General features: G+C 39.1%; 1 protein-coding gene across 2 annotated transcripts; it reads right to left on the bottom strand.

The window, feature by feature from the left end:
• Positions 1-1343: 1343 nt before the first annotated feature.
• Positions 1344-19122, bottom strand: trim37 (tripartite motif containing 37). Of its 2 annotated transcripts, none has more exons than XM_026328736.1 (25): positions 18888-19122; positions 18211-18290; positions 17890-17991; positions 17595-17635; positions 17309-17425; positions 16489-16576; positions 16043-16165; positions 15537-15660; positions 14644-14711; positions 14359-14483; positions 14138-14188; positions 13572-13653; positions 12439-12515; positions 11951-12130; positions 11709-11823; positions 10655-10846; positions 9910-10043; positions 9608-9690; positions 8189-8386; positions 7086-7394; positions 6062-6211; positions 5435-5633; positions 5165-5256; positions 4810-4920; positions 1344-3956 (listed from the first exon to the last, which is right to left on the bottom strand). In XM_026328736.1, the coding sequence occupies exons 1-25, from the start codon at positions 18961-18963 to the stop codon at positions 3910-3912; spliced, it is 2964 nt and encodes a 987-aa protein (XP_026184521.1). In that variant the 5' UTR covers positions 18964-19122; the 3' UTR covers positions 1344-3909. The 2 variants fall into 2 exon arrangements, with proteins under 2 accessions (XP_026184521.1, XP_026184522.1); XM_026328737.1 differs by having other exon boundaries at positions 18913-19122.
• Positions 19123-19765: the final 643 nt, after the last annotated feature.

Genomic DNA, 19765 nt, shown 5'->3' with positions numbered 1-19765 from the left:
AGGATTTTCTCCTCTAAAGTGTTCAGATGGTTTCATTTAAATAACTATACAATGTCGAGATAAGTTACATTTCTCAGACAGAAACGATTAGAGAAAAATGATTACAAAATTATGTGGCAGAAATTTGATTTACGTAACCCCTTCCTTTTTAATCACCTCACAACTCCCCAGATTTATCTTGTGAGCCATCTGAGCTGTAGACAATTGGTCTGAAAATCACACAGCTGAAGGATCAACAGGAAATGAGAGCGGCAAATAATAACATGAACAAACGCTTTTCATGTAGCAGGGTGAAATAGCAGAAGCCACACAGCGTGAAGCGCGGTGCGATGCTGTAACAAGGCTTTCACGTGGAACAGTGCTGTCTGCTGTTACATAAAGAGCTTTACAAAAGTGAGCAGTCCTCCACATTCCTTCTATAAAAAGACCCATCATTTCACCCCACTCATAATCTGGCTTTATTCTCTCCAACCCAGCAGTCTGGACTTTTGAGGGAAACAGGCTGATGAAATGCAGACAGGAGGAAAGAATGTAAGAGTGGAAACAAGAAAGAGTTTGACTGGAACCACTGAAGGAGTCTGGGCTGCTTTAGATTAAGTTTACATGGGGAGGGAGGTGCATTTGTAAAATAAGTAAAAATGACCCACCTGTTACGCATAATTACAATATTTAGTCTGTAATACAGCGAAGTAAACAGTGTGGGCCTCTATCTCCACCTCTGGTAAGTGTGCATTATATTTACTCAGGATTTATAAGACATGAAAACACTGCATGTCAGTAAGAAGCAGAGACTGACTGACCACCTACTTCTTTTAATTGATGACTGATGATGACCTGTCCCCAGGGACTTGTGCTGGATTTTTGGACGTTTGATAATGCAGCAATAATTATAATGAAATAATATAACATGGATTACTTACCACTTCAGTTTGATATTTCATACACTTTTATTTAGTTCATGAGTGATTTGGAATCACAAGTATGTCAAAGATTGTGCATCCCACTCAATGTTTGAGCCGGATGGTCCACTACAGGAAGGACAAGCACTGAGGCGATCAGGCAGGTTGGAAACAAACATCCAGAGGAGCCAACTTATTTGGAAGCAAAAACAAAGGCAAAGAAACACAATATTACTCAAACTGCCAGCTGTAAACATCTGTCACTGACAGTTTGCAGACTTTTTCCTTCAACCTGCTTTTTTTAACCAATAGAGGCCAAAAACATAAGACCCAAAATAAACCAACATTGTCCTCTGATTGTAGGCAATCTGAGCTTTTCTAACAATCCAGATTCACAGCTTTTACAGACAACGTACTATGAGAGAGGAGAACATGCTCATTTCCAGAGGTGTTAAGACATATTTATTACACAAAAAAGAAAATGTACACATCAAATAATGCACAGTGCATTTTGAGAACATTCAAAATAAGGACTGATAAACAAGTGAGAGCCTTGCTGATGTATCTCATGTATCCATCATGGACATAAACAGTCACAACAACAGTCAAATAGGGAAAGAAAATCTGAATTACACTCTCAATCGGACTGAAGGTGTTGAGGTGAAGACATTTTATACATCACTTTCACTCTGCCATGATTTCAGTAGAGTGCAAACAAGCTGCCCTTCCTCGTTCTATCCAGTCACTAAAGACATGCACTTTCAGGTACATGTAGAGAAAGTTCTCACAACACTATATGTCGAAATATTTACAAAGTAAACTGACATTTGCAGAAATGTACAATATGTAATTTATTTGTTCTAAAAAATTAAGTGCCCTTCAAAATAAGATACGGCTGAGCAAAGAGGAAAGGTTCCACTTCAGAGAAAATCAACAGTCTTACAAAGTGCAGTCTTAAATTACTCAGCTTTCATGTAGGTTGTACTTTTGTTCTCAGGTTCACCAGACAGTCGGTGTGATGTTTCCCCCAGTTAAACGCTGCTTTCTCCCTAAAAATGTCTACTGTTCTGCAGAAGCCTTTGACATGTGTTTTCTATGTTTGGTGGGAGTGTTAAAATGAAAAATAATATATCAGCCAGTGGAGGAGTGAGCTATCAGCACGGTTACATAATTACATAGATTTTTTAAAGCTCTGCTGTCAAGTTCTCTGAGAATTTAAAAGGACCTTTCATGCACCACAGTTTTAACTTGAAGGGTTTGTTCACCCAAATTACAAAAAAAAAAAAAAAAAACCTCTATTCTCTAGTGGTGTCTTAGCATGGAGATAGTTTGTGTTTTATTTCTCCATGTTAGGAGTTAGTTATAATTGGGGAACAGGGAAGTGACTTTTTCACAATTTGGATGAACAGAACCTTCAGACATGCTTTTCTGTGCTTTCTCAGCACTGAACCTAGAGAAGGTACAATTATTTTTCCACTGCAGATGTTCTGAGATGTCACAATAGGAAAGGTACACAGTTAAAGCTGTGTTCTTGTTTAGCTGTTTCAGTTTCCTGGTAGTGTTTCTTCAATCTTTCCTACTGGGAAATGTCAGAATGTCCACTGTGAAAAAGGCATATTATAGCCGATGGTAAACAACTCTTGTTCTATCACCAACTGTGGCCAGAGGAGGAACCTAACTCTGAGTTTCCGTCCGTGGAGAGCAGTGCTGTTTGATTTAGTGTTCATTTAAAGTCTAAAGGATAGACTGAACCTCCATGTCAACAAAGTGGGAGAGGAGCAGATGTGTTTAACTTTCTTTATGCTTTGCTAACTATAGCTTTGTATTTAGAATACTCAATACCAGTTATTCCTTTAAATTAATAAAAACAGCTGAATTTCAGTTTTGTAGTGCATAAACTGCAGTGTAGAGTCTCTGTGGGTGGAAGCTGTTGAACATGTTGCACTTGTAGTTATGTCAGTGATGTCCAAGTAGACGCTGAAGCAAAAGCACCTGCTTGTACGTTATTATGGCATCAGATCTGCAGCATACTTAAAAATGTTCGCCTGCAGTAAGTAGTACAGAAGCTGTTTTATAATCCATGTGATTCAGTCGCCCCTCACTTAGCCTTTTAAAATGTCAAACAAAGAAAGTTGTTGTGGTTGCTGCTGCCACTGTTATAAAGAGCAAAGACATTTACATAAATAACCAGAAAAGCTAAATGAGCACTGCAGGTTTACTTTAAGAAAAGTTGAGCTTTTGAGGACTCAAAGTCTTTCAAGCACCAACAACAGGGGGTACAGGGACATGGCTGAAGGAAGTCGAGTCATTTTCAAGACAGAAGCCAAGACAGGTTGAACTAAACGGCACAACATGATAAAACACTAAGCTCTTACTGGCAGGTAACAGATTATGTACATTTTATCTTGTTGTAGACTGGTCAGATTTACAAAAGCATCTACACACTGAGAAGGTAACAGATTTGTGTTAGTTAAAGTGACTAAATGCTTTGCAGTTTTGGAAAATAAATATAAGAAGATACACTAACTAGTTTTTATGCCCTGAACATTTTTGGGGATTCGGTCATTGTGGTAGTCATGTTTTACTTTGATATTTTTACTGAACTGACCATGAAAGAAGAGGACGTGAAAATGTACATCGCTAAATGCAAAATTGTAAAAATGCCCAGCTGCTGAGGTCATCGGTGAACTGTCACAGTAAAGACAGAAATATAGTCAAAGTCCAATTTCAAAAGAGGTGACAAAACTGTAGTGTTGGTTCTCTTAAAGGGAGTGTTCATATTAATGGAACTGATATTAAACAGTTAAATATTCAAGACGCTGATAGAAATCTTTCTGTTTGTGTACAAACAGGTGACTTATTGCATTGTCTTCATTTTACGTTCATGCATTACAAGCAGCTTCTACTCTACACATCTGTGTAACTAGCATGTGTCTGGCCGTTATTGCGTCACTGTGTGGCCATTCAGGATAAAGCAGTGGGTTGCCAGGTCTGACAGGATCAGAAGGAATCACCTGTCAGTGGGCAGACTCATGTCATCAGACAGGAATTGGTCTCCTGGAAGAAGGAAGAGGGGGAAAAAAAAACCTGACTCAGGTAGAATAGTTGGTATAGCAAAATAAAACAAAGTGAAAAAGGCACAGATTTTGTGAATAAATCTTGACATACACAAAGCATACAATAACTGTGGCATGATAGATGTTTGAAGAGATGAGGAGTAATGTTCCCAAAATTAACACAAACCTACATGCAACAGTTTCATCACATTTTCCAGTTTTTGTTTGACTGGTGTTGTTTTAATTATACCATCTTGGCAATGCCACCTGAGTGATTATCCAACTTTCATGTAGCAGTGACAGGTGGAAAAATATACTTTATACTTTCACTTGCAGATTTTTAGGAAATTCAATTCAAATCTGTACTACACTTTGAAAGAAAACTGAACAGCATTGTGATTATTTGGCTGTGAGTGACGCAGAGTAAAACATCCCTAGAAACACTACCATTCATTGACTCAACAGAATCACAGAATCCATTTTTCCCCCACATTAACAGTGAACGTGCAGTATTGTAGCAAGTGATATGATGTGTCACAGAAAAACAAGAGTTTCAAGAAATGACCTCAATGGTGCTGCCATGACAGACCTGTTCCATTAACAACACCTATACCTAAACAGCGTTTTTACATGGTCACTACATGTGAAACAGAAGCAGATGGGTCTAATGAAGTCTTGGTTGCAATCAGACTGTGTGATTTTGAGATATGTCAGACAATACAATGAAGACCTGGGGAAACATAGCACTATGAGCAAATTAAAAAATGCTTGTCACTTTTTGTCAGGGAAAGTCTAAAATCTAAGCGTTAACTGCTGATGTTTGACCTATCATGGACACAGTGTGTGCTGGTTACCTGTGCAGGGAGGAGTCTGGTTGTCGTAGTGGGAGTTGTTGCTCTGCAGGGCCTCGTCCTCAGTGTCACTGTCACTGCTTGTTGCTGCCACCAGGACTGATTGCGACTGATCTACAGACAGGACATCACAGCATGAGACCATCCACGATTATACAAACACCCTTCAATAAAACATCAATGCGCAATTCAACCTTTAAGAACAAACTTGAGAAAAAAAAAACAACAGATTTGGAATGAAAACCACTTTTTTGTTGCATTTTTGCACTGCGACGCATTATGTGGACTGTTGGGAAATATAGACATCATGGTTCAACATCTGTGATAAATTTGTTTCCTTTGTAGATGGCGAACCAACCTTCATTTGACTGTGGTGGTGCAGAGGGTCCCTCCAGCAAGGACAGATGGGTGTTTCCTGAGCTTTCAGATTCACAATCCAATATGGCTGACCTGGAGTATGAGGAAATACAAATGTTAGACAATCAAAACAGGATAATCATTTGAGTAAGATGACATAAGATACAATAAGATAAGATAAATGATAGCAATCCCCAAGAGGGAATTTAGGTGTAACACTGTCACCACATGGCTACAATTTTCCTGTTAATGAAGAGTCTCTGGATCGCACCCTAGAGTCCTACTCCCACAGCTCTTGCTGGCAGTGATGTAGCTTGGTCCAGCCAAGGAGAAGACGTCGTCCCTGGGCCCCGAGGCTCCGTACAGCTGCTGCTCCACCAAATATTGCTGCTTGGATGTGGAGGCCTGCTCTGATGATGAGCTGCTGAGAGACATGAGGGAGCCCTGGGTGCTGTCAGCCTTCAGCACTCCTGAAAGAGACAGCAGCCCTCTCATCAGTATTGTTTCCAGCCCTTGTTGGCTGCTATTATTAGATAGATAGATTAGATAGATTAGATAGATTAGATAGATTAGATAGATAGATAGATAGATAGATAGATAGATAGATAGATAGATAGATAGATAGATAGATAGATAGATAGATAGCCAAATGCACAAGTCCTGCCCAACACCCAACAGCAAACAGAGGCTGTGTTTAACAGTGGTTAGAAACACCAACACAAAGCTAATGCTGCTGCAGATTTGTTTGATGAGTAAACAGGCAACTGTTTGCTACCTAGCTTGCCATTTTAAACCTATAAAGTGATGATATGGCTACACTCTATTCACAGATTGTTTCTGCCATCCCTAAGTGGTAAAAAAAAAAAATAAAAAATCCCAAACTGGTAAAACTACTGACCCTCTGTGCCTCCCAGGACCTCTTTAGGATGCAGACTGAGCTCTGAGGCTGCTTCTGCTCCTCTCAGGTCCTTCTCCATCTCCTCTGGACTCCTCCTCTTCACAACCAGAGAGCCGCAGCTGTCCAGAACAGGGGAGAGAGATTTCCTGGCTGCACAAAGGAAATGAAACAGATGCACATATATGCAATTATCTCAACTCTCCTGACCTAAAAACTAGATATTGATTCTGCCAGTGTGACTCCTGGTGTGTGTTGTCTAATTACTGTAACTAATGGACTGTGCTGCCTCAGTGTCTCAAGCTTATATGGAAAGTATGGCCAGATACTATATTCTAAATGAGTCCTAACAAATGTCCACATTAAACGGAAGACCTTAGCTTAGCTTATTCAGTTTGTCACCATGGTTCCTATTCAATATATACCCCAATTATTTTGGGGGAGCCCTAGTGGTTGATACAGATACCATATATTTCTGAGCGGTAAACAAGCAGTGATGGCAGTGGTGTGTATTTTACAGGGCTACACACTTCAACTAATACTGCTGCAGTAGCATCTATGACAGACAACTGGCAAACTTCTATTGACTCTTACCTATTATCTTAAGAGCGTCTGCACAGGACCGACTGACACTCCTATTACATAATATCTGAACTCAATGTTCAAGTGCCACAACAATAACTGTTAGTATAAAAACAATTCAAATAAAATAAATCTGGATAAATTCAATATAAAAGTACAATAGATATAATAGAGAATATTAACATAGAGGAGTGAAAATAAGAATATTGTAAAGTCAGAGAATTCAGCAGATAAAGGTCTATATGACAGATAACTAGATACACACACACTACTATTTTTATGAGCCAGAATTACTTTCCTGTAACCCCTCCATATTTTTTTTTCAGCATAAACTGATGTGAAAGTAGAAGTGGCATTGTTTCAGCATTTTCTGGCTTTTTGAATGTCAAATCAAGTACTTATCCAATTAACTTTTTCAAAAATAAAGATTATGAGAATTCCTCACCAGGGCGGCAGGGCCTAGACCGAGCTGCAGCTGCTCTCCCCAGCAGGTCCAGCTCAGAGGGTTTACGACAAGCTGACATCTCAGAATCAGCATGGTGAGAGGGTACCTCCTCAACAGTGAAAGCCCCTGAGGGGCCTGGTCTGGGTTCTGCAGCTCCCCGAGCTTCCAGCACTTGACTTTTGACATCAGACATCTTGCTGCGGACTTCAGCCATCTGAGCCTTGAGGCGGATCAGGACCCCAGAGTCTGGGGCTGATCGTCGCACCACCTGAGGCCGCCGCTCACGTTCTTTCCTGGAGTGAGGATGAGCTGAAGGAAACAAGAAACAAGAACATTTGAAGAAAAATATTTTTGAGAACTTCACAAGTCAGGCAATGGGATGTCTGTAGACTTTTAAAACTACAGCAGCTCAAAGGACATCAAATGTCATGAGATGATGATCAAACCTGTGAGTATTAGGTTATAAAATTGTTTCTCTAACCACCAAACCATGCTGCCACTCAGATTTGACCCTTACATAAACATACCTGTTATATTCCCACAAAAGCAATACACGAAGGCATGAATAACAGTTTCCAGATAAAATGGCTTGTTTAAACTAAGCTGAGAGATGCATAACTGGACTATTAAGTTAAGGTTGGTGTCAAATCAAGGATTTTAGTTTGGTGGGTTTGAGTTTTAAAAATTTCAATCTATTTTTGCATGTTTTCAAGATCTGGTCTGGTTGCAACTACAGTAGATTAGTGTAGTTTCTTCATCAGCATAGAAGGAGAAGCTAACGTTATCTGTGCTTAGAAAATATCATAGGGGTATGATGTAGACTGTAAATGAAATAAGGCCAAACAATGAACCCTGAGAAACCACAGAAATGATACCTAGCATCAGCTGAACAAAAAATTAAAGATTTATTAGTATTCTATTAAATGTATGAGATAGTATGAAAAAAAGCTATATCAGTGTGTCCCTTTAAATGATACACCACTGTCAACTATAGCTGTTGATCATCCAAAGGGACTTTGTTTATTTTGGAAGAACTCTGCAAGCCAGTTTGAGTATTGATTCTCAGTTTGACTGAAATGATTTGTTGTTGTGGGTTTACAGACCTTGGCTGTGCAGCAGAGAAACAGGAGGCCGAGGCTGAAGGCCCCACAGAGACTCTACGCTGCTGCGCTCCTTCAGATCCAGCAGCTGGATCAGGATGACCGGGTCAATCTCTAAAAGGCTGTTGCTGCCTGGCCCAACAGCACCACCGACAGCAGCACCAGTGCGGTGCAAGGAACGTGCACTGGAGCTGGATCCACCTGCAGATCAGGCAGAAGACAGGAGTTTATTTGGTTCACATATGTCACATATGGACGAACAGCCAGGGCTATGGCTTCAACTGAAATTAAAAAATTCAAAGATTAAAAAAAAATCCATGCATCAAGAAACTATTAAGAAAACATTATGTCGAATTTTTGCAGCACAAAGCTTCTGTAATAATTTTTAAAATGTATGTTTTGCTATTGTCGCATCAAAGGAAGACATAAATAGGACCTGAAGAATGTTCAGCAACATTATGCTGAGTTTTTCTCTAACAGACTGAACACATACAACCCCCCACACATGTTCACATACAGACACCAAGTGTTTCTATAACAGCGCACTGCAAGGGGTCCAGTGCACCAACAATGACTCATGCTCTTCATGCCTTTCAACACCAACACAGTCAAGCACACTGAAGGAGCTGCTTTGAGGGAGCTGCTTTGAGGCCTACTATTGTATCACTATGTTCTGGCTGTGCAGTTGTCAAATACAAATATCTGATTCTGTAAATTCCCAAATAATGGCTGAGCCTCTTGTTTGTGTTAACTGAAAATAGAACAAGGCCTTTATTTGTGTCAGAAAACTACATATTTAATGGTTTCAGGTTTACAAATGTGAGAATTAGTTGCTTTTTATTGCCTCAATATCTTCGAGTTTTGATTGTTGGTCATACAGAATAAGTATTTTAGATATCACCATGGTGATGTCACCAGACATGGTGATAGATATGGTGAAAATAATCATTAGTTGCAGTCCTGGCTACTGTTCTCTTAATACATAATCACATTAAAACACTTCCAGCAGTTCAGAGGCATAATCCCCTCAATGTCCTGAAAGATATTATTTCAAACATCTATCAAAATGGTTTAGCACATACAAATAGGTATTACAAGCTGTGCTCATTAGGCAGTTCATACTGGTTGGTTTTAGCAAAATTAGCAAACTGATCTGTCTTGAACTATAGATTTCAGGAAAAACAATAATAATAATAATAAACAATAACAATAATGTCATATGTCACTTCCAAAGAATTATGAGCAAAATGCAGATCTCTATACTTCAATAAATAACAAGTAATCACTTATAACTTGATATAATCCAAAAGGGCAGAGGACGAGAACAGCCAACATAAACAGAACTGTAACTAGAAAGCATATTTGCTTCGGATATGTGCCATCACAATATGGTTGTAATTTGTATTTGAGTATGAATTATACCTGTGGCTCCAGCCAAGTCATCAGGAAGCTCTCCTTCTTCTGTCTCTAAGTTCCCAATGAAATCTACATCATTCTCTCCAGACCTGTGCATATATACACAAATAATAATGTATTTAGCAATTACCAAAATATATAGCGAGGAGCATTTTAATACAAATAAGTAGGCAGGGACAATGAAACTTTATGTTCTAGAAAAATTTCTACATAATTTCTGTAAAGAAAAGAAAAAGTCACTTGAAATCGTGGGATTTTGGAAGCTTAATAATACACTGTATTAAAGGAATGTGAGAAGTTCTACTCACATGGTCTCCTCATCAATGTCATTCTCCTCAGTGTTGCTGGTGGCTGTGGAGCTGCCTGAGGTGCAGCTGCCATCCAGTGGGTTCACCTCTTCCTCTGTCAGACAGTCCACCTCCAAGTCACCATCCGACAGCTCCTGAAAATCAGTGACACACCAAGCTTGTGGTTTGTGGTAGTGATATGTCTATTTCTTCAACAGTGAACTTCCTTCCTACTTTTAAACCCTAAGAGTGAAATTCTACTATGCTGTTTTCTTTTCTTTTTCTTTAAAGACAACTACATACATGTCCCCAACAGTTAATTTTGACAGTGATTTAATAAACCCTTGTTTCCATATGCACTGCACTCAGTTCAACTTCAATCTTACAGCTATGCAACTGACTTAACCATAGACCAACAAGAATTAATAAACAACAGCCAGTGGTATAAATTCATTGCCCTAAGAAATTCTATATAGATTCAGGACACAAAAAAATGGAAAGGTTACCTCATACATTGCATTTTGCTTTAAAGGAAGGAGGAACCATAATTTTTGCATCCACTGGATTTAAAACTTCACATTTAGTATTTTGTTTTAGTGTGTTTTGTTAAAAATGAAGACAAACTTGACAAATTACATAACAGCAAATCCAAACTGAGACTCCCCTTCCTCCACCTCCCTGTGGGAAGCCTTTACAGTAAAGCTGTGTATATGATATATATTTTGGATAAATCAATATGTTCTGTGCACCACTTTAGTATTCTTACATTAGAATCATCATGTTGGGTCCTCTCTTCTTCTTCGCCTTTTTTAGTGTTGGTCAAAGAGGTCTGGATGTCATCGTCACTCTTCACTGAGCGAGGGTCTCTTTCAGAGGTAGTGTTTCCCGTGGCGAGCCTCAAGTCAGGGGGGGAGGAGCTGCGGGATGTCTGACGGCGAAACAGCTCAATAGCCAACCTCTGAAAGCAGAATCATGAACAAGACAGGAAGACTGAACTTTGATTAGACCAGAAAGGAAAGATAATAAAGACTTGCATATAACATGCATTTAGATGTAAAAATCTCAAACATTTAATGAATTATTTACAGTAAGTCTTTACTATTAAGGCTGTTGTATTTGAATATAAATAATACTTAAAATAATAAATAAAAAAAAATTAAAACTAGGCCTTTGTTTGAATTTCCTACTCCAAACCATCCACACTACCAGTGGATGCCTTTCACGGAAATCATGATCACCAGCACGATGTCAAGAAATCTACTCTTGCCATACATTAATGGACAGAGTGGGTCCACATTTATTGCTTTGCAAAATAATAAAGTATTATCTTTAAAGCTATAATCCTTAACATTCTCTTTATGGATGGCATTTTGTATTCACATTCATAAATAATCTAGCTTTTCAGTGGATTTTATTGTTTGCAGTATAGTCTTCTATCTCCGGTGGGATTCAAATTGCACACAAGGCACAACAGGTAACAATACAGCATGTAATCCAGTATTACTGTGAAATGTTACCTTGGTGATCTCAGCCTCAGAGACTGTTTGTGTCAGACCTGTATTAAATTATTGATAATACTGATCAAATATTAATATATATAATTTTATTTCTGCTAAAGTAGCTTTAACATTGTTAAAATGACAGAATTGCGTGTATTGAGTATTGTCTTCTTCCAGCTTTACATCGATACTCTCTAATGTTCACAGTAAATGCAATACTTTTATGTCTGCTACATCCAACAGAACTAGTCTAGATGTCTGTACATCATTTTAAATGCATTTCATCAAAGTTTCCACACAGGGAACACACACAGACAGTACCTCTTTGAGGTTGTTGATCTGCTGTATGTAGCCGCTTTGGGCCGACTCCAGCTGGCTGATGTACCAGTACTGATCTCTGCACTTCTGAAAGAAGGTGGGTGAGCGAACCTGGTAACTGTGCAACACACAAAGGAAAATTAATACTATGACAATAGACCCCCTCGTTTCAATAATATTAGAGGGGTGCAGGGTCGCATGTCCTACAGGATGGGGACAGTATGTTTGCTTGTGTGTGAGCCTACCGAAGGACCAGTGTGTCGGTCTGCATGTTCAAGTAGCCCTCACTGGCAAGAAGATCCAATCTAAAGAAGCGGTTGTAGCCCCAGCATTCACCAACTTCAAAGTCTGAGGCAAACTCCCGAATAATGTTTTTGGTTGGGTCACTGGAAGCTTGATGGACCATCTCCACACGGTACTCATACCTACACAGAATCAAGATAACGTCACTACGCAGAAAAATAACAGGTGTGACAAGAACAGACTGAGTTTGTGCAACAAATCTTTAAGACATTTTATGAATATGCACAGTTGTACAGAAGTGCATGCATCAAGGGATGTACACAGTATCTGTTTGTTACTCCATACAGAATCTAAGTAAGTGAATAAAATTGTGTGTTTGCCTCTGTGGTTAATGTCAATGGCTATAATATGCCTGCAAATAAAACCTTTCAGGCTTAAAGGAAAGAGTTTACAGATAAAGAAATTAGATTTGTAAAGAAATAATTCATACTTGGATGTTTCAGGGAGTCCAGCAGACAATTCCAAGAACACGGACAGGTAGTTTCCACGAACCACACCATTGCCATCCTGAGGTAACATATTGTATAGGTTATTAACACAGAGACACAAGCAATGTCATTTTTAAGAACCTGTCATTTATTTCTAAATGTCCAGAAATATAGTAACCACTAATCTTTTCCTTACTGCTGCATGAAAACCACACATATAAAGACCATCACTGTGATACTAAAAAAGCATCGGTGTGATGCCAAATAACTAACACTGGCTCAGAGAATGCATCCTGTTACCACAGGACTAAGATAAGAAAAGGAAATGTGGATCTAAGTACATGTAGTTATTATGTAAGTCATCGTTTGTTTCACATGCCACCATTGGAAGCCCAAGCTAATTCTTTAAGAGTTCATTTTATGTGAGAGAAAGCAAAATAACTATAATTTATTCACTTTTTTATGAACACGAGCAATGTGTAAAACATTTTTTTTACTATATGCTATTTTTTGGAACCAGATCACTTACTCATTTGTGTGGTTGTATGACAGCACAGCAGTTTTTGGCAGATGTATCCTCTTTTCTGTGTGTAGTTTTATATAAACTACTGACTTATACTCAAACACAAGTGCATTTGTGGTACATTTTACCCAGAGCACACACTATGGGCTGCCCCCAGTGATCAGACTGAAACGCTTAATGCCCAGAATTTTTACCGTGCTGTTAGGCCTTGATGAATCATTAGTACCAGTATTAGCAACATCACTGTGAATCTAACTGATTACTGACCAACTCATTATTAGCACTAAGCAGTTTAGAAAAGACTTCAGGAAGTTACTGTGCCCAGAAAGATATAAAACATTAATTTGTGAGCTCCTCAAGTTATGGGCAATGAATTCTGTTGGATAGAGCCAGCCGAGCTGTACTCCCCCATTTCCAGTCTTTAAAAGTCCAGTCTTTATGTTAAGCTTATGCGCTGCTGGCTGCAGACTTACATTTAATGGACTAATATAACAATGCTATTGATCTTCATATCAAACTCTTCCACAGAACCAAATAGGCCTACTTCCCAAGAGTCAAACTACTTCTTCAAATGAGAAAGATACAGAAGACAGGAAACAGTTTAATACTCACTGGGTAGACTTTGAGTCTCCAACACAGCCCAGATATCTGTAGAGGAGGGCTGTACACTGGGTCAGCCCGCTGCCTAAGGGTGCTACAAACACACAAAGACATACTAACATGTGGACGGCATGGCAGTTGTGACAACAATAGGCTGCTGTGACAAAGTACTCCTATTTGAAGCTGTTAATTTGTCATTTTTAAGTACAACTTTCATCATAGTAGAAAAATACTTTTAAGACATGGTTGGAACTTCAAATTGAACCCCTCCAGACTCCACTGACATTCCTCTCTGTCACTTTTTCTCATAGTCATGCTCTTTGTAAACTTCAGATACAGCATTTAATAACAAGAAACTTGCTGGTGACTAGTAGTATAAGTAGTAATGAAAGATGCAGGAGAATTCCACAAAGCAGAACATAATTTTATAAGAATATCATCTGCAAAATTTGATGCTCTATTAAACTAATAACTCTCTTGCTTGGCTACATTTATAACCACTAAAAACAAGTGTGGATACCGTGAAAGGTGCTAAGAATATAAAATGTCATCTGAGGCTGTACAAGATAAGTATTTACCTGAAGTTGACCAGAACAAAGGTACTGGAGTCATAGGCAGGAACCAACTCACTGAAAGCACAAACAGAAAGGATGAACATAATTTGTCACTGTCCGGCTTCTTTTCCACATCATATTATTATTATTATAGATAATATAAAAAGGTACCATTAATGATATTAATGGATATTAACTGCAGGAATGGCCATGACATTTTGTTACAGCTACAGAGTAGATTATACCTGGTGAAGTCCGGGGGGACTGGTGTGGTGACAAAGGACTGCATGGGTTTCCGATGAACCTGCTGGAACATGAGCAGGATCTCTGGGCTCTTGGAGATGAGCTCACTCTTACTGCAGGAGTGAAGCTGTTAATCATACACAAATGGCAAAATCATAATGTTGTAGCTACCAACACACATCAGCAATGATGCATTGTTTCAGCCAAGTATTGCACAAAAAACAAAAAAACTTAATATGGAGGAGAGCTAAATGACAGAAGGCTGTGGGGTGTCGTAGTCTACCAACCTGATGCTCCACTTCCTGCAGGAGCGACTCCAGCAGCTCTGTCTCTTGAGTCAGGGATGTTTTCTGGCCTAACGGGGAGGGACATATTTCTATTTTCAATGTACTTTTACTGAAAGTCAACTTTGACAGAGGCTGGTAAGTGGGTGAGTGTGCAGGTTATGTATGTCGGGTACTGAGTGCATAGATCCACTCAGCTCAGATAAATATTTCATATTTACATTACCCATACCTTTAAAAGGCACCTTTCAATGCTTTTAGCAGGATGTCTGTGGATTTTGTTAAGGTTCCAAACTTTAGATGCATTTCAGCACCAGTTAAGATGACTTACACCAACAAGAATGCTTTCAGTCATGAGATAAACAACACTGATTGTTGTGTCTATCTGTGACGACATTCTTAGATGTTCCCTAAGTGACAACATAACATTTGTGGAAAAAGCCACATGCTCACACATTAATTTGTACCTATTATGAATTTTAAAAGTTATTATGCCATTGGTCATAATTAATAACCTAGTTTTTCGTATGGTGAATCTCATAAAAAAATAATTTTCTTTAATTCCTTTTTATGCATATTTGAAAGTGATTTGATGTAAGTGCACTCTTGGCATGGACGAAAGTTGAAAAGCAGGGAGGGACACCTAGTAGTCTGATTATTACTATGGTGTCACAAAAATGTTACTAGGTAAAATCTGGTCAAATATATGTTAAAGTGAGCGTTTATTTTAAAATCAAATGTGTTTTTAATTCAATCCTGCTTTTCGTAAAATGGCATTGTTACTTAAACTACTGATGAATATCAATGTAGTGCCACAAAAATTATGATCAAGAGAAGAAAAAGTCTCATGAGTACAGAGTCAACACAGCTGCATCTTGTGTGCGCTGCAGTCTTACCCATGAGGGTGATGAGCTTGTTCTTGAGCTGGTTGTCCAGACGAGCGATCATCATTTCCACAGCATTTCGGATCTCTCTGACCCTCTCGTCTTTTGCTCCCCTGACAGCTTCTACATTCCTCTCCTACCCCGTGAACACACACACACACACACACACACACACACACAGACACACACACACACACACACACACACAGACACACACACACACACACAGACACACACACACAGACACACACACACAGACACACACACACAGACACTTACTAACAAGTTCAGCTTCATTCTCTTTAACATTAACATATTAGTGCCATCTAGTGGATGCCAGTGATACACAAACGCAAAAATAAACAATGAAAGTCAACAGCATCAAGTACAAACAAGTGACTTTGTGCAGTTAAAGTTGGCGAATCTGACTGGGAACATTCATGGATCACATCTCATAGATAAACGTAATAAGAGCTTTAGGATAAGAACGTAACATGTGCACAGATCACAGTCCTCACCACTTCCTGCACCAGACTGATCAGCTCCATGAGGCGGCGGCGGAGCTTGGCAACCTCCTCCTTCACCTTGGTTACATGCTGCTCATAGATCTCCACCAAGGGTTTGAAGGTGTGGCCACCGTGCTGGACACAACAAAAACACCAATTACTCTCTGCTTTCAGTTCATATGTGATAATGTGCCACATTTATTTGTTCGTCACTGTAAATTAAATATTGGGGGGTTTGGACTGCTGGTCAGTGAAAATGCAAGCAATGTAAAATGTCAGCTTGGGCATAATGACATTGTTTTTACAGTTTTCTGTTCTGAGACCAGATAAAGATGAATTGAATAAATATTTCTCTAAATCAATGATAAAAAATAATTAGTTGCAGTCACACTTTTGCTCCTAGGAAAACTGTTTAACTGTAAGAAATTATTATAGGTGTACAAGATGTAAGACATTACCATGCCTCCCCACAGAGCACACTGGTGACAGATGCATTTCTTACAGGTCCAACAGAAAACGCTGAGCTTCTCATGGTGGTTCTCACATCTGCAAAGAAATGATCCAAGAATAGGACAATTTTCCAGACAAGACAAAAAAAAAGCTTTTCTGGAAACTTGTCATCACTCACAAAGGACAGGATAAAGAAGAACATGCGGAATGTGTTTGAGGAGACGCAGGTTGAAAATAAGCAGTATAAACACTAAGATTTGAATACCAGGAATTGAGATCCCAGTATTTTCCAATGACTGTTGCCAAGCTTCCAGCAAACCAGAATTTTTAGCATGTGTTCTCCAAATTTACATGAATGCTACTAAAAATCTGCTGAAGATGTATTCAGATCTCTTTACATATTACAGGACATCTTTCATGTATGTTGAGTTTTTCTTGGCCACTTTACTTTAAAATCTGGCATCTAATGCCAGTTGAAATATTGATCTCAATGCAACTTTTAATGAAAAAAAGTGTGTAACAGGCAGATTAAATCCTGAGCTCTATCAGCTGTGGGGGCAATCAGGTGATTGTCAGCGTGTTTACCCTCCTAAAAGAAAGTGATCTTTTAAAAGGTAATATTGTTCTCCTACTGCATAAACTAACTTTTCTGAAAGAAAAAACTGTTCACAATTCTGAATTTAAAAATCTGAAGTTTTAAGAAGAAAAAAACCCTGGAAGAGTGAGCTATATTCCCAGAAATAATAGATTTAAAAAAAAACAAAAACAAACAAAAAAAAAAAACACGAAATTCAAACAAGGAGTGGAGAAGATGAAAAAGCTGCTCACTTGTCCTTGTCATTGTCTTCATGCTTGGTGAGGCTGCAGAGTTGCAGGGTGTCCAGCTGCTGGGTGACCTCCTCTGCCCAGCGACAGTTAACCAGCTCCCTCAGCTGGAGTGGAGCCCTGTGTGTAACACACACAATTTTATACCACACACCTTATAATTTAACAGAAATAAAGCAACTTAAAACGTTCCCATGGCATTAATACACTAAAATTTGTAAACATTTGGAGTAGGAGTTTGTGCTTTTTCTCGTGGCTGGGATCAAGGGTGGAAAGTCTAGCAGCTTACCGACAGTGTGGACACTGGGCTCTCTGCTCTGTCAACCATCGCTATCAAACAAGAAATTTCAAATGAATAATAACTGCATCCAAATACAGTGCACAAATTTGTCCAATACAACAGATTCTTTTCAAGATGCTGCTGGCAATATGTACTATCAATCAATCCCATGAAAACAAGCAAATGAACAAACACTGATAATGACAACAAGTCTATCAATGTTGCATGTAGGACAGACATAAACAGCAAAATACAGAGTATAGCTGTGAATGTTTTCTACTCCTCCTGGTGTAAACATACTTACTCGTATGCAGCTGAAGCAGCAGAGTTTGGAGCAGTGTGGGCAGAGACGGGCATCCCTCAGTTTCTCCATGCAGATAAAGCAGCGAAACACCTCGGCAATACTCTGCACAGGGACAGAACATGACAGAGATCCATTTTAAGTTTAGTGTACACCAAAAATGCTGTCATGATGAAGGGCCAACACAACAGCAGTTTGCCTTGATTTCTATAAAAAGGGACCACTATTAAATGACTATTATTTTTATTATGATAATAGCAAATAATAGCAAACATTAAGGGGGTCACTCACATCAATGTATGGTCTGATGAGTGTAATACAAACCTCAACACTTTGTTCATCCATTTCAGCCAGTTTGAAGTTCTTGTTCTCAGGGACAAAGCAAATAAGTTGTAACCAGCAGTCTAAAAGAAAAGCAATGTTAAAGACAATACTCTGAATTGTGCAGTGAGCTTAAGCATCCACAACAACAGTCGCAATTACTTTTTCTCTTGACCACTAATCAACCAGTGCATGTGCTCACTGAGACTTTCACTATATTCAATTAAGTTAATCACTGACACAATCAAATCAACGAATCAAAACATCAATGAAAGAGTAATCCATAATAATAATAAAAACAGTTACAGCTGTAAAGAAAATAATCCAAATGACCTCAAACAACCAAAAATCCTGCTTTTATATTAATGTTTTGCGTAGATTTCTCTGGGTATTACAGTACTACTTAAAGTACACATTAGCTGTGAGTATTTGTAGTGTTGAGTAAAGGGCCTGAGCACAGTTTCCACTGCCAAATTGTGTCATCGTCGCTAGCTTGTAACAGTAGTCAGTGCCAGCCAAGGCCCAGCATCAGCAAACACACTGACAGCTGACCCGACAGGAGCTATCTCTGGTGGGATGACTGCTAACGTAAATTAGCGACTAGGTGCGGGATTTTAATGGAGAAATAAGAAAATGTTTCTCCTACAGAAATGTGATGCTAGCAGGATGGCTGACTTTACCTTCCCTCGGCTTCGTCCGACTCACCTGATAAACAAACGGCTGGAGAAACGCTACATTATATAAACTAGCGCACATAAGACGTTGTCCCCGCTCGTTAAAAGACTAACATGCACCTCAGTTCACCTGTGAACACGCGGAAATTACACTATGAACCAAAACAGATGTAAAAAGACGCTTTTTTGCCCAATATTGAAGGTGTAACGGGAGCACTTGCTCTAAAGCGATCTGTCCCTTAGCAATCACCAATCAGATGGCTCCGTTTCTTCTTCGCTGGATTTTGTTGTTGACGGTGTTGTCAGGCAGCGTAAAGGGACATTGCCGCCCCCGTCCGGACTGGATGCAGAATCCCAGAGGTTGAACCGGTATCAGAATCAGAACCGGCTTTAGTGGCCAGGCTTGTGCACACAGACAAGGAATATGACTCCGAATCACTAAGCTCTCTTTATGTACAATAATTAAAATAAAGTTAAAATACAAACAAAGAAAGAAAGCAAAATAAATAAATATATATTATATAGAATATAAACAAATTGTAAACTTGTACAAGGATTTAACTATAATTGAACATAACTTTGAGAGTGGAGTGACACCTTACATGCGGTAGGTACAGATATGCATACAGTGTTAAAATTACACCGTGGTCATTTATGGCACTCTATGACATTAGGAGTTCAGAGTGACAGCTTGGGGGAAGAGACTGTCCCTGACTGTGGTGGTTTTGGCAAACAGTGCTCTGTAGTGCCTATCAGAGGAGAGGAGTCTGAAGAGTTTGTGTCCTGGGTGTGAGGGGTCTACAGAGATGCTCCTTCTCCATCTCCTGACCATGGACCGGTACAGGTTCTGGATGATCCTCTCTGCTGACCAGATTGTTCATTGC

This window comes from Mastacembelus armatus, chromosome 14 (assembly GCF_900324485.2).
Source record: "Mastacembelus armatus chromosome 14, fMasArm1.2, whole genome shotgun sequence".
Lineage (NCBI taxonomy): Eukaryota > Metazoa > Chordata > Actinopteri > Synbranchiformes > Mastacembelidae > Mastacembelus > Mastacembelus armatus.
The sequence above is the reverse complement of the archived record's forward strand: the minus strand, read 5'-3'. Positions and strand labels throughout refer to the sequence as shown.